The sequence below is a fragment of the Copadichromis virginalis genome, linkage group LG13 (assembly GCF_057382275.1).
Source record: "Copadichromis virginalis isolate Kocher_CV1m ecotype Utaka linkage group LG13, C_Virginalis_male_GT1.1, whole genome shotgun sequence".
Lineage (NCBI taxonomy): Eukaryota > Metazoa > Chordata > Actinopteri > Cichliformes > Cichlidae > Copadichromis > Copadichromis virginalis.
The window spans coordinates 28,976,011-28,991,400 of NC_140630.1; the positions used below are offsets into that span (position 1 = coordinate 28,976,011).

The 15,390-nt window shown below is 41.5% G+C and overlaps 1 protein-coding gene across 1 annotated transcript in view; it reads right to left on the bottom strand.

Moving 5' to 3' along the window:
* Nucleotides 1-2,614: 2,614 nt before the first annotated feature.
* LOC146695913 (uncharacterized) overlaps nt 2,615-15,390 on the bottom strand; it is a 31,979-nt gene continuing 19,203 nt past the window's right edge. Inside the window, exons 16-25 of the mRNA XM_085476674.1 lie at nt 15,070-15,248; nt 13,315-13,501; nt 13,098-13,217; nt 12,894-13,013; nt 10,608-10,628; nt 10,431-10,492; nt 10,146-10,332; nt 9,502-9,627; nt 9,146-9,284; nt 2,615-3,324 (exon numbers count right to left, since the gene is read on the bottom strand). Coding sequence (XP_085332800.1) covers nt 3,183-3,324; nt 9,146-9,284; nt 9,502-9,627; nt 10,146-10,332; nt 10,431-10,492; nt 10,608-10,628; nt 12,894-13,013; nt 13,098-13,217; nt 13,315-13,501; nt 15,070-15,248 — 1,283 coding nt within the window. The 3' untranslated portion in view covers nt 2,615-3,182. The remainder of the gene's footprint in view (nt 3,325-9,145; nt 9,285-9,501; nt 9,628-10,145; nt 10,333-10,430; nt 10,493-10,607; nt 10,629-12,893; nt 13,014-13,097; nt 13,218-13,314; nt 13,502-15,069; nt 15,249-15,390) is intronic.

Here is a 15,390-nt window from a genome sequence, read left to right on the forward strand (position 1 = left end):
CATCCAGAAAGGTGGCACTACAAAGCTCCGATGCCAAGGTGAATTCATCCTCACAGGTGCTACCCGTGCTTTCGCACAGGGGTCGCAGGGGTCAGGAGCTCAGCTTGTTGTCTGTGCTTCTTTCTTTCCAGAAGTTCCCCGTACAAATGTTCTGTGTAGTGTGGGTGTAATCTCAGTTTACTCTCTCAGTCAGCCCTGTAGAAAGTGAAACCAGAGGAATCAACGAGCATCACAGAGGTTAGGCAGGGGCATTTCTGTGCACGAGCACCTTCTCTGGTGTGCAAAAGAAGTGACGGGGTAGAGAGTTGCAGCAGCTCTCGCGTCCTTGACCCTTGCTGGAGTGCGGGCCAAGTCTGTCTCCGCAGTGGCAGGGACCTGCAGGGCTGCCTCGATCTGTGCCCCCTTTCAGATGATCTCATTCTGCAGGGGGTAGCTCTCTCTGCTGCATGCTGCAGCCGCTTCCAGATGAAGGCTGCAGAACAGGTGTCAGGCTGTCTGTGTGTGCGTTTATGTGAAGCTGTGGGAGTGCTGTTTCTGCTCAGACCCAGCTCGTAAACAAATGTGATTGAGCCAGTTTGTGTGGAAAGTCTCAGCTCTGACCCCTGGTGGTAGGAGCAGGAATTGCATGAAGAGTTGTGAAAGGAATACTAATCAAATGCAATCCTGGAAAATAACTGTCTATTTCGCTAAGTGCTGTATAGAAATATAAGTATGAGGTTACATTTAATTTACATTAGGATACAAAGATATAGTTAATAAACAGTCAGAAAGGGAGCATTAAGCCTGTAAGTACTTATTTTATTTAAAGTACACTTTGTGGATAATACTTTGGAACTTTTACTGAAGGTTTTTACAAAACTTTATGTACATGCAGTATTACAGAGTACCTTTAGACTGTCCACTTGTTTAAATAACATAAAACCCATGTCCCCAAAGGCTGACGCCCTTATTACCATCCATGGCATAAAATACATAATCAGCTAAAATTTAGACCTTTTTTGACCAACACTATCCTGCTTATACGCTAATACATAATGAGTTGTTTTACTCTGAAAATTCACTCATAGAATTCAAATTTAACTTACTTCCATGAACACTGTGAATGAAGAAAAGCTCATTTTCAATTCTCCTAACTGTGCACACAGGCTGGACAGAGTACTTTTCCACCACAGTTCAGATGCTTATTGATAACTTAATGACATCTCCTAATTAACTGGCACTGTTGCTTTAGCTTTGAATGATGCACTAATTGTAATTATTTCAATGTGATATGGTGACTATAATGGCTAATGTCCTCTTTTCTCATAAAGTGCTTGATTTAAGAATGTGAGCAACCCGCCTATATTACCTTTAAATGTTTAAGGAAACACTTCTTTTCACTTCTTGTTTTTCCCGTCTTCCTTCTCTCACCCCAACCAGTCACGGCAGAGAGGCCCCCCCCCCCCCAAGCCTGGATCTGCTGGAGGTTTCTTCCTGTTAAAAGGGAGTTTTTCATTCCCACTGTCGCCAAAGTGCTCATAGGGGGGGTCATATGATTGTTGGCTTTTTCTCTGTATGTATTATTGTAGGGTCTACCTTAGGGTCTACGTTGCCTTGAGGCAACACTGTTGTGATTTGACGCTGTATAAATAAAACTGAATTGAATAATTGAATTCTATTAGCACGATCCAGCTGTCAGCAGCTTCAGTATGACTCGTATCAGCTGGCAAGAGGATGTTTGCACATCTGTACTATCCTTAGCCAAACAATCATTTTGTACCCAGCATTATAAAGTGACATGATTGATGCAATAGCAAAATTCATTGCATCCACCCTTTCCGCTCTTGAAACAATATCACAGGGTTGCTAAAGTGGCATTTTATTTAGACTTAGAAATGGTTCTTACTTGCAGAGTCTGGGAGGTTTTACGACTGACAGCTTCCAGCTGCAGCACTGAATCACTCTTGCTTTGTCAAATTTATTGGGACACAGTCAATCAATAAACAATAAAGGGTGTCACTTTCACAGCAGATAAATACCTTTTAAAAAACAGCGACATCTACTTTTCATGGATTGAAGTCTCGGCAGAATAATAACACAAATTGAATTCATTGTGTTTTACTGGGTATGAGTGCTGCTGGTTTTGTCAGTAGGGATTAATTTTACTTAATTTATTGTGAGCAGATCCTGACATCGGGTATTCTGACAAATGCTAATGTTGCTATCAAACAAGCTGTTGGCGTTGGATCAGCTGGAAACCAAGGACCACTGCAGTGGTTTACTTTTCATCAGCGTCTCCAGCCAAGAGGTTGTCGAATTCTGCTGGGTAAGACTCTGACTCTAAACTGTCGATCTTGGCACATCCTTCACTGGATCAATGGAGAGGATTGGAAATAACTGTCTTTTAAAGTCACTCGGGTTTGATTACTTCTTTGTGATGGGATAAATCAAAATCTGTCATCTCAACATTTTTAAACACCTAATGATTAGCCACAACATTAAAACCACTGTTAGGGAAAGTGACAGCCCTCTGGCATCCCTGGGGCGTGAATTAGTGATGTTTATCATACAGGACTAATTTGCGCTCATTCTCCTTTGCATGGATGCCTTGACGCATGTAGCATAAGAGACACTGAGCAGCCATCCCCTGTCGCTCGTCATGTGTCAAAAACATAGCTGGGGGGTACGTTTTAACCAAAACCACCATCTCTTCCTTAACCCTAACCAACCAAGTTGTTTTTACAGAATAAACTGAGTGGAAGTGAAAGCAACAAGCACGGAGGAACAAATAAGTGCAAAACCAGCGCTCAATTACACCTCATGCTTACAGTGCATCAAGATGAGAAGACACTAGAAATGAACAACATTCTGCCCCAGCACCTCACCGACGGCAGCCTCCTCCCCAGCAGAAAAATACACCATGACTTCACAGCAATTTCTTAAAGATAACAACAAAAAGAGGCTGACCCATAGTTTCATACTCCACAGAGTCCACAGGATGCCCTAAAACAGCCCACAGCCGCAATGATCCACAGCTGAGACCACAAGACGCCTCATCAAGAGGTCCCATGTCGACGCGCTGATGGCTGAGAGGTGATCTGGGGCACGAGGGTGGCATACACAATTGTGTACTGTATGTGGTTTTAATGTTGTGGTTGATAAGATGCAAATGTGCGTGAGATGTATGCAGCTGTAAGCGTGTGCTATCTATGGCGCTGCCTTGGTACGTAGTTGTCCAGGATTCGAGGGCTGCAGTGAGTAATGTACTGCAGAGCCGGGTCTGAATAGTTGAAGGGTGGAGGGTTGTACTGCTCCGGGATGTAGTTTGGATACAGGTGGGGGATTCTGGAAGAAAACACACAGGCCAGTCATACTGAAGAAGTAAACATGAAATCACCGCAGTCTACAGGTCATGATTCTGTATTCATATGTGCATTTTTCCAGACAAGGAGATGGTGGCAGAGTCTTGGATTAAATGGGTCCATATGTAGTACAGCCTGGTTGCAGCATCGACCTCTATCGATAGCAGGTGTTCTCTGTAGATTCTACTGTATTTTCTTCTAATCTGATTAATACCCGTCCACGTTTCCACACAATAGACAATAATTTCAGTCAAATTTATGGAAATGTTTGGATGGGCAGCAGTTGTTGTGGAATACTCACTGACTCATGCATATTCATGCAGGCTCCAGCACAGTGTTGAAAGAGGTTGAAATCTGGGGCTAAAGCTGATTAAAAACATGAAACACACATCCCGAATGGCTCTCTAGATTCACCGTCGTCTGATTAGCCATTCACTGGTGTCTGATGGTGTATAATTACAGTTGTTCTTTGTGCAAATATGTATATCCTCAATGATAATGAGGTACAGGCTGTGGAACCTGCTGTACCATGAGTCATTCTGTGAATAACAGACCCAAAACAAAAACACATATCTTGCCAAGTGATTCTTTGTAATGCTGCCAATTGAATGTGCAAACCTCCTCAGACCCTTTGTTTGTTTCTTTATTAGAGTAAATTTTGTGATATTGCTGTCTAAACTGCAGTCGGAGTGTTGAAATGTTATATCCAGAGCTGATTTTATAAGATATTTGATGCAGCCTGATGGAAAAAGTGAAAAGAAGGAAATAAAACTATAGCTGCTCTATCATAAGGACTACAATCATATTAATAAGTAATCCAAGTATCTGTTTTTCTCTGAAAACATGATAACTACCTCCCTGGATTTTTATTGTTCACTTTACTTTAACAATCTCAGAATGCTTGTACCGTCCCCTCCCTGTCTCTTGGTAAATGGCAAACGTCAGACTCTTATATAGTGCTTTTCTACTCTCGGAGTACTCAAAGTGTGCATACAACATGCCTCATTCACCCATTCACACCAACTCATACAATATATCCTCAAGTGCAATCTCACCAATTGCACTTCAGTGAATGCATTCACACTCTGACAGACACATCGGAGAGCAACTTGGGGTTAGTATCTTGCCCAAGGATATTTGGCATGCAGACTGGGGAAGCCAAGGATCGAACCACCAACCTTCCAGTCAGTAGCTGATCTGCTCTACATCCTGGGCCTCAGAAAACCAACAGCAAGCCACTCTATTACCTTGTTTGGATGCTCTACGTCCGTGCGGAAGTCATAAACAGATCTGCGGTGCACTTTTTAACGCACACACACACACACAGATATATATTTAATATTTATCTGGATATATCAGGTCATCGAAAGGACTACATAAAAAACACATAATATAAAAAGCTTAAAAAGATCAAAAACTACAGTTTTTGTTGTTGGTTTTTTTTGAAGAAGACATTTCAAAATACAGTTTTTTCCCCCCACACTATAAGGCACACTGAAAATCCTTTAATTTTCTCAAAAATCAACAGTGTGCCTTATGTATTAATTCTGGTTGTGCTTACTGACCTCGAACTGATTTTATGTGGTACTTTGGTAAGCTATGAAGCCGCACGCTAGATTGTCGGAGCATTACTGCTACTATAGTCAGGAGTCTTGCAGAGTAATACCTACTGTGCTTCAACATAATATTATGGTGTGTGTATAAGGACCCCGAAATGGCACCTGTTAAGAGACACGCTGAAATCCCCCAACTGTCAGACTCAGACACTGAAGATGAAGAATTTGATGGATTTGTGGAAGAGGAATGAACTGAAAAAGCGAGTGTATTGTTCTACACTTTTTGTGTTACAACTGAACAATGTTGAGAGTTATTTTGAATCAGTTGAATAAAGTTCGACTTATCTGACAGTTTTGTTTCGCTTTATGCGCCTTATAAACACCGGATTATAAGGCGCATAAAGTCCAAAAAATAAGGTGTAAATTGTAACTTTCTTGCTTTCTTTCCTGGAGCACTCTGTGAACCAGAATCTAGCAACTAGCAATAAATAAATAAACAAAAACATGTTTGGGAATTTGAAGTCATTTCCAGTCCATTGAGATGAAAAAACTAAAGTCAATATTTTAGATGAAAAATACACAACCTAAAAGTCAGTTGCATGAATTAAAGACAAAGCAAGCTCATAAAGAAAGCGCAAATAATGTGTGTCTTCCTCACAGCTCTAATTCCCTGCACCTGTGAACCAGTTTTCTTATTTTGGCTGCTCATAAAGAAGGGGAAGGGGTTATCTGTCTCACCCTAGCGCTAGCATCCTCCTTCACTACATCTATGAATCTTCACTGTGGTCTTCGCTTTCTCTTCCTGCCTTGCAGCTCCAGCTTCAACATCTGTTGTTCAATACAGGGAGTGCAGAATTATTAGGCAAATGAGTATTTTGTCCACACCATCCTCTTCATGCATGTTGTCTTACTCCAAGCTGTATAGGCTCGAAAGCTTACTACCAATTAAGCATATTAGGTGATGTGCATCTCTGTAATGAGAAGGGGTGTGGTCTAATGACATCAACACCCTATATCAGGTGTGCATAATTATTAGGCAACTTCCTTTCCTTTGGCAAAATGGGTCAAAAGAAGGACTTGACAGGCTCAGAAAAGTCAAAAATAGTGAGATATCTTGCAGAGGGATGCAGCAGTCTCAAAATTGCAAAGCTTCTGAAGCGTGATCATCGAACAATCAAGCGTTTCATTCAAAATAGTCAACAGGGTCGCAAGAAGCGTGTGGAAAAACCAAGGCGCAAAATAACTGCCCATGAACTGAGAAAAGTCAAGCGTGCAGCTGCCAACATCCCACTTGCCACCAGTTTGGCCATATTTCAGAGCTGCAACATCACTGGAGTGCCCAAAAGCACAAGGTGTGCAATACTCAGAGACATGGCCAAGGTAAGAAAGGCTGAAAGACAACCACCACTGAACAAGACACACAAGCTGAAACGTCAAGACTGGGCCAAGAAATATCTCAAGACTGGTTTTTCTAAGGTTTTATGGACTGATGAAATGAGAGTGAGTCTTGATGGGCCAGATGGATGGGCCCGTGGCTGGATTGGTAAAGGGCAGAGAGCTCCAGTCCGACTCAGACGCCAGCAAGGTGGAGGTGGAGTACTGGTTTGGGCTGGTATCATCAAAGATGAGCTTGTGGGGCCTTTTCGGGTTGAGGATGGAGTCAAGCTCAACTCCCAGTCCTACTGCCAGTTTCTGGAAGACACCTTCTTCAAGCAGTGGTACAGGAAGAAGTCTGCATCCTTCAAGAAAAACATGATTTTCATGCAGGACAATGCTCCATCACACGCGTCCAAGTACTCCACAGCGTGGCTGGCAAGAGAGGGTATAAAAGAAGAAAAACTAATGACATGGCCTCCTTGTTCACCTGATCTGAACCCCATTGAGAACCTGTGGTCCATCATCAAATGTGAGATTTACAAGGAGGGAAAACAGTACACCTCTCTGAACAGTGTCTGGGAGGCTGTGGTTGCTGCTGCACGCAATGTTGATGGTGAACAGATCAAAACACTGACAGAATCCATGGATGGCAGGCTTTTGAGTGTCCTTGCAAAGAAAGGTGCCTATATTGGTCGCTGATTTGTTTTTGTTTTGTTTTTGAATGTCAGAAATGTATATTTGTGAATGTGGAGATGTTATATTGGTGTCACTGGTAAAAATAAATAATTGAAATGGGTATATATTTGTTTTTTGTTAAGTTGCCTAATAATTATGCACAGTAATAGTCACCTGCACACACAGATATCCCCCTAAAATAGCTCAAACTAAAAACAAACTAAAAACTACTTCCAAAAACATTCAGCTTTGATATTAATGAGTTTTTTGGGTTCATTGAGAACATGGTTGTTGTTCAATAATAAAATTATTCCTCAAAAATACAACTTGCCTAATAATTCTGCACTCCCTGTATATCTGCTACCCCTCCTCTTCAAATGTCCAAACCATGTCAACCCTTTCTAACTTTCTATCCTTTTGTCATTAACCGCCCTTAATACTCGTCTGCATCCACTCCACCCCATCCACACTGTCTTCATTGTGCATTGCATCTGTTGCTTTGGATGGTTGACCCCAGCTATTTAACTCATCCATCTTTACTACCTCTAGTCCTTGCACGTTCACTGTTACATGACTTTAGATACTGCCGCCCTCTTATTCACATACATGTATTCAGTCTTGTTTCCACTGCCTTTCATGCTCTCAAATTACAATGTGATCTGTGAACATCATAGTCCATGGACACACCCTTCTGACCTCATGCCTTCGTTAGTCTAACAGTGACCACTCTGAAGCCTGTGCCCCCAGTGCCCAACACCTACATCTAACATCAACATGTAACAAAATTCGATACCTGATATACTGGGTATATTTTCAATACCAAATTATACACAAAGCTAGCAGCTAGCAGTTTCCCCATTGCCTGCCTTCATGCTAAGCTACGTTCCTGCTCTCTGTAACTTCATATTTACCACACAGATATAAACGTAGTAACTTTCTCAGGTAAGTCAGCACACAAGAAAATAGTAGTCAGTAGTTTCCCTTTCAAAAAAGGTTTAAGCTATTTCTTTAAAACAGGAGCATCAAACATAAGACCCGGGGTTAGATTTAGCCCACAAAAGACTCCAACTGGAAAATGTTAAGAAGGGTAGAGATTTTGGACTTCTAACTGTGTTTTCATAAGTTTTACAGGTTTTCCTACTGATCAAGACCTCCCACGTGGTCATTCATACTGCACTAAAGCAACTAAAGAATAGGTTAAAAAACAAAAATTATTCTGTGAATTAGCAAAAAACTAGCAACCAAACTTTTGCTGTAATTTTATACATCTATTTTAGATACATTTGGTCCACCATGTAAATCCACCATTAGAACATTGCAATAGCTGACTGATTCACAGTGCTGTTTTAGACATTTTGCTGAAAGCCAACATTGTCTCTAATTATAAATAAAACCTGAATGATTTGTTCCACCGATGAATGTTCTCCCCCCATCAATACACTGATTTAGGCTTTATTGTACCCGTAACTATTCCTCAGTGTTACCCAAGTGCAGTTTCATAACTCGGCCCAAAGCTGTTAGTAGGAAGTGTCTTTGTTTAATATAGCAGTAGAGTGGGCAGTCTGTACTCCAACTGAGAAGTTAAATAGGAGGACGACAGTGCTGCAGCAGCAGAACAGCAGACAGGATTTAAAGCCTTCAAGTTGCTGCAGAAGATTGTCTCTGGGCAGACCTACTTGACTACTGTACCTTGAAATGCACAGTGTGTAACTGTGTTTGTGCGCAAGCAGTGTATGTGCGTGTTGGCCCGGTCACTCCTTGCAGCAGTATATCTTTTGATGACCTGCAATAAACCTCGTTTCACCCTGCCCAAAGGAGCTGCTGACCCACCTGAAAGCATGTTTTATATTTATTCATTAGAGTTTTAGTGCCCCACGAAGGTCTGGCTAATTTGTAGGCTTTGTCTCAGCACAGCTTTTGTGAGGCTGTAAAGCTCATTACAGACCAGAACACATGAGGCCTGATGCATGGTGCTCACTGTGCGCCAGGAGACAACAGTGTCATATGAATGAAAAAAAAGAAACACTGGAAATTAACGCCGCTATTCTTGGATCTTAAAGGGCAGTGAGTTCATGGAACATTAATTCTTAGCTATCAAAATGTAGTGTTAGTCAATGAAAACACTAACTTTTATACTTCAGTTTGCATTCATGTTATGTATAAATTTAAAACTGTATATAAGCTCGTGTCACTCACTCTCCAGTAACAGTCTTCTTGCGGCAGCAGAAGACGCAGGCCAGAACAGCCAGGAGCAGCAGCAGCAGCAGAGGGATGCAGATGCCCAGAACCAGCCCCAGGACCAGGTCTACCTCTGTGTCTCCCACTCGGCCTCTTTCTGTAATAGATCAGCCACTAATGAGCCAAATAAAAAACTTTGTCTTGTCTTTACAGGCCCGTGATCTCTCAGCCTCAGACACAACACATACAACTCAGTAAAAGGAAGACGAGTGAGATTTCTATCAAACAATGGTTGCTATGCAACCTGAGCAGCGTTTTGAAGGTTACTAATTTGGTAACTTGATGTAGAACCAGGACGGACACAAGATGCTCACCTATGATGCAGGACTGGCGTTTATTCACGTCAGTCTCGTTGCAAATACACCGGTAGCCACCGTAGGTGTTGGTGCACAGAGCAGGGTGGTCACACTTATACTCGTTACTACTACACTCATCCACGTCTGTAGGCAGGGAAACAGTCTTACTAACACTGTTATGCTTCTGCTAATAAAATACACAAAAATACACGCATAAATATCCAAATAATGACGTCAGAGTATGTATGTGTCGTCCATGCAACAGCGTTTATGCTAATGTCTTTAATGCTGAACTCCAGTTGAGTAGATTTTTTGTGTGATTAAAAGTTAAAAATAATCTTTATTTATCTTGTGCCATGTCTCCGTGCAGCTTTCCAGTTCATCGTCTGTCTTAAACAAGCTGTGTGCATATAAACCAACTTTCTTCTGATTAGCTTTCCCTCACAAACAGAAGGCTGGATGGGTGTGGCTTCTCTGCTTGCAGCTATATTATTGACATCTTACAGAAACAAGTGGGCTAAAACCTTTGAGAAACCTGGAATTTAGAGGAGTCTGAAGCCTGAACTCTTGCATGCTCTGACCTCATTACTTGAAACTTTGGCTGTGTTTATAATCGGCATCCACACTAGTAACAGCGCATATACAGATAAAAGATATTTTACCATTAACTTCTATGGCATGGATGCCATAGTGGCTGCTGATTCTGGTCAGGTAGTCTGTGATGTACCAGTGGGGGGTGTCACTGGACACTTTGATTCGATATTCGAGCACATCTGGTGTGAATCCCTGATTGATCTCGGTGATGTTATAATACTTGTTTGTAAAACCTCTGGTTAACATCTCATTCAACTGAGAGAAAAAAGAGATTATGATTGTAAACTACTGATAAACCTGTATTACTGTTACAGATGAACGTGTTACCAGACATCTCTGATGTACAAACACACCTGTTGGATCCCACCAGCTGCGTTCTTTTTCCAGGTCACAGAGACATTGAACATGTTATAGCCTGTCGGCAGAAAGAGCAGCTTTAAGCATCTTTGCTATAATAATTTTCCATAAAACACCAGAGGAACAGGTGAGCTGTGATGAAGCTACAGGGGAAACTATATGGGTGCGCTTACCTGGGGGATTAGGAGAGTCACCTGCAGAGAAACACATTAGCTGAGTTATAATAAACCAGCAGGTATGCTCTGCTGTAGAGCACAACTACAGTTTTTACATATGCAGAGACTACAGCAACTTCAATTTGTGCCTTTCTGAGTGTGGAGGTGATTGTAATACTCCATCACTTTTAAGAGAGTCAGTTTCATCAATAGGCTGTACATAAATGATGGAAGTAGGCACCATGAGTTAGAGCATATTTAGAAAGTGTCATGGTCATAATCCAGTTTTGGATTCCTGTTTTGATTCCTGAATTCAGCTGCACAGTGCAGTATGTAGAGCACCATATCTCTAAGATTAGGTTTAAAACTTTCCCTTTTGATAAACCATAGAGTTAGATCAGGTGACCCTGAATCCTCATTTAGTTACGCTGCAATATATCTATTTTGCTGGGGGTTTCCTCTTCATTCACCTCTTTTCTCTTGGTGTTTATATGTCACTATGCATTTAAACATTAGTTACTATTAATCTCTGACTCTCTTCAACAGTGAGTCTTTTACCCTATCTTCCGCTCTTCACCCTCAAACAGTCGCAGCAGATGGCCCCGCCCCTCCCTGAGCCTGGTTCTTGTCACAAAATTAATATATTGTTAGTGCTTATTTAGTGCTTATTGTTACTTGCTTTTAATATAGTTTGCTTCCAGTCTAAAAGGGCCAACTCTGAGTAGAATCTGAGCCAAAAGTACTGACAGGAAACTGCATGCTTTTGCAGAGAACAGGAAGTTTTAGCGCAGAGCTGCACAGGCATATTAATAAACCAGAAACAAAAAGCGGAACTAAGTAAACTGTGTGTCGGTGTGACGTAGTGCAGAAATACGGATTTAGCTGGCAAAGAATTCAGACCTGAGCGTGTGTGTTCGTGTGTTCGGGTCTCCATTTCCGGAAATGCAAAATAAAGATTATTTTTTCTGCTTGACCACTCTGAGTTCAGTCTTTCTCTGTCGCCAAAAGAATTCAAAAGAACGGAATTTAATATTCTGCTGGAGGTTTCTTCCTGTTAGAAGGGAGTTTTTCCTTCCCACTGTCGCCAAAGTGCTTGCTCATAGGGGGTCATATGATTGTTGGCCTTTTCTCTGTATGTATTATTGTAGGGTCTACCTTACAATATAAAGCGCCTTGAGGCAACAGTGTTGTGATTTGGCGCTGTATAAATAAAACTGAATTGAAGAGTTGAATTCCTTTAGCATGATCCAGCTGTCAGCAGCTTCAAAATGAGTCGTATCAGCTGGCAAGAGGATGTTTGCACATCTGTACTATCCTTAGCCAAACAATCATTTTGTACCCAGCATTATAAAGTGACATGGGCTTTCTCATAGAGGGTTGTCTGAATGTTGGAGTTTTCTCTCGAATATTGTAGGGTTTTTACTTTACAATATAAAGCACCGTGGGGCAACTGCTGTTGTTTTGATTTGGCCCTTTATAAATAAAACTGAATTGAATTGAACTGAATAGCAAATAGGTCCTGGATTTAAATCCTCTGTTGTATTTATTACATGTGGAGTTCCCATGTTCTCGCAGGTATTCTAGCTTCCTCCTATGCACAGACCAATGACATGTATGTCAGCTACATCTGTAGATGTGAATGTGAGCATGAATGCTCATTTGTCTCTTGTGATAGCCGACAGACTGGTGACCTCCCCTAGCTGGGATAGGTTCCAAGTAAAAGATGATAAATGGTTTGGATTCATTTGCTTTTTCAGGGTTGTTGAAGCTTTTTGAATCTAGTGCGTGTACATTTATTTGATTTCCTGCTGTAACTTTAGAGGTATTATAGTAACTACAGTGGAAGCTATGTGTTGAACACCTGTTAAAGTTTCCACAGTTCAAAGAAAGTTTAAAAGGGTCATCAAAAAGAGGAAGTACTCTTTGTCACTAACTAGTCATTAACCAACTCACTCGCTAAGTAAAAACTTCTCCATATGAAACTGGTTAAGATCTCATTAAGACTTAGAAAAACCTATTTAGTTTTTTATTTTTTCTCAAGACAATTTTTTCTTATAGGTTAAATAAGTGCATTGTGTCAGCCTCTACACTTATAAGTGTAAATATTAATATTAAATATAATGTCTGGGGCTTGCTATTTGTGCGCAAAACTGTTTATTCCTCACATTACACAACTGACAAATTACACACCTGTCTAGAGCTACATGAGTATCTGCAAACTGTCATCTGACTCACTCTAATGCATTTATGGACATTTAGACTTTGACTGCCACAATAGTCCACTACATGTGAGGGTGAACGTACCACATCCTTTATCATCCTTGGAGTTTTTATATCTGCAGATGCATTCATAGGTGCCAAGCTTGTTCTTACACTCATACTTGGCATTTTGACAGTTCTGAATCTCTTCGCACTCGTCTTCATCTATAATACAGACACAAAGAATGAAGTGAAGACGTTTTAAAAAGCTGCATTATTATTCATGCTCGAGTGCTGAGTGCTCACTACCTGTGCAGTTGTGTCCATCTCCATTAAAGCCTTCCATACATGTGCAGGTGTAGCTCTGTTTTGTGCTGTTGCAATAAGCATATTTGTGGCAGGGGAAGGGAAAAGGAGGGATGCACATGTCTGGGAAAAGGAAGGTGCAGGGTGAAATTATGGGGTCAGTCATGGTGGTTTTTAGAAGGTGATAATGTGTTGACAAGTAAAAAAAAAATCCACATACTACTTTCAAAGCACTTGTATCCTTTTTTCCCATTAGCGAAAGTGTTATCAGGACATTCACCACAGGTGAACTGGCCAGACTCTGATCGGCACTGCACTCCTCGGAAGCAGGGCTCGCCTCGACATAAATCTGTAGTGTTCTCACAGAATTTCCCACTGAATCCCGTTGGACACAGACACCCCACCACCTGGAAGGTTAGGCACATTGTAGATCACACATAGCGTTCCTATTTCACCACAAAGCTGCCCTCCCTTTCAATAAACTAACTTTCTTCAGATTGGTTGCCCTTTCCTTAAGAAGGTCCAAACCACAGACTGTAAATAAAACACAGTTGTGGCTACTGTGAGGTTGCCCACTGGTTTCAGGACTGGACTGGACATTTTGAAGGAGGTATTTAGTCTTTTCAGGGAAAAAACAACCTAGAAGAGAGTGTAGTGCTAAGCTATCAGCTAACTAGTGAGCATGGTTAGCGAGCATGGTTAGCACGCTCCATAAAGTGTATGCCTCTATTGCACAGGTCCAAATTCCTGTTAAACAGTTTAGAAACCCAAGCACTAATTTTTGAAGAGTCTGTATCAAACATCAAGCCATGTTTTTGGTCAGTTAATAATGCTAAAAGGCATTAACAGCAGAAACATAGTTGAAGTGTCCAGTTGAGTGACTTAAGTTAGCAGAGGTATTAACAGACAGCTATTAGCTACAGTCAGTGTTGCCAAGTCCTCAGTAAGGAAAATCACTATTGGTTGTCCTAAAAGTCACTAGAAGTTGCTAAATGACATCATCGCCTAATTTGCATAGTTGGTCATGCTAATGTAATTGTAACCTACGTTGTAGGAGAGAAAAATAACGTCGTGGAAGAGACATAAAGTGAATAAAAAACATCCTAAATGCATTTAGAATTATTTAGAACTACAAATTAAATTTCTTTTAGTAATTATTGTTTTTGTAATGTAACAATTCCAACCTTGCTCCTTTATCAAGGCTTCCACCGGCAAAAGTTACCTGAAAAAGGCACTCTGGTGGAGTTACTTTGTGTGTGTGTGTGTGTGTGTGTGTGTGTGTGTGTGTGTGTGTGTGTGTGTGTGTGTGTGTGTGTGTGTGTGTGTGTGTGTGTTTATAAGCAGTTCTAAACCTTGTGATCCACAAAACGGCATAACAGTAAAAGAACTGACTGCGTTTTCTTTTACAGCGGCTTCGCTCATGTGCGATTCATTTGCAGTTTGGACCCACAGGTGTGAACATCTGCTGCCCTCATAGCAGCTGGGGGAGGACTATCCTCTGCCCGTGAGCGCTTTGGCACGGGTGAGGTGCCCACGGCAGCACCGCTGCTTGTTGAGAAGAGCGATATGCGCTTTCACGTCAAAAGGTCGTCATAAATAAGTCTCCAATAACACCAGAAAAAGTAGCCAGATTTGTCGCTAGTTGCTAAGGGGGTCTGAAAACCCACTAAATATAGTGACAAAGTTGCTAAGTTGGCAACACTGGCTACAGTTGCCTGTGTTGTGACACCTCCTAGTCAAAGAGTAGGAGGATATAAATACATATATTTTTGTTCGTTTAGGGATGATTAACATTCAGTATACTATGAGTTCTTGTCAGGGCTGCCGCTACATCATCTTCAGTTACACCTGCTTATCGCTGTTCAAAGTTGACACTGGCACAAAGCTGCAATTTTGTAAACAGAAATTATGAATGCCATGACAAGAAATGCTGCAGTTAGATGAAAGTGTCAGCTCAACTGAGACAATAGAGCACCTGAAACTTTCCCTGCAGATGGTTTTCAGTGATGCTGTCATACTGGCACGTTCCTCCGTTGAGGCAGTTGCAGACACGCAGGATGGGAGTGAAGAGGGAGCTGCCCAGTTTGTCACTGACCTTGATGCTCAGCTGGACAGGCTGGGTACTTAGAGGGGTCCAAGTCAGGTAGCCATTACCTGGACAGGAGAGAACACAAGAGGCTGTAAACACCTACATCACTGAAACAGCATTTCATATTTTTTCATGTTTTGTGTATTTTGTGTCTTGTGCTAGTCACTCTCAGCATTACAGTCTACTGACTCAGCTCTGAAATGTCCC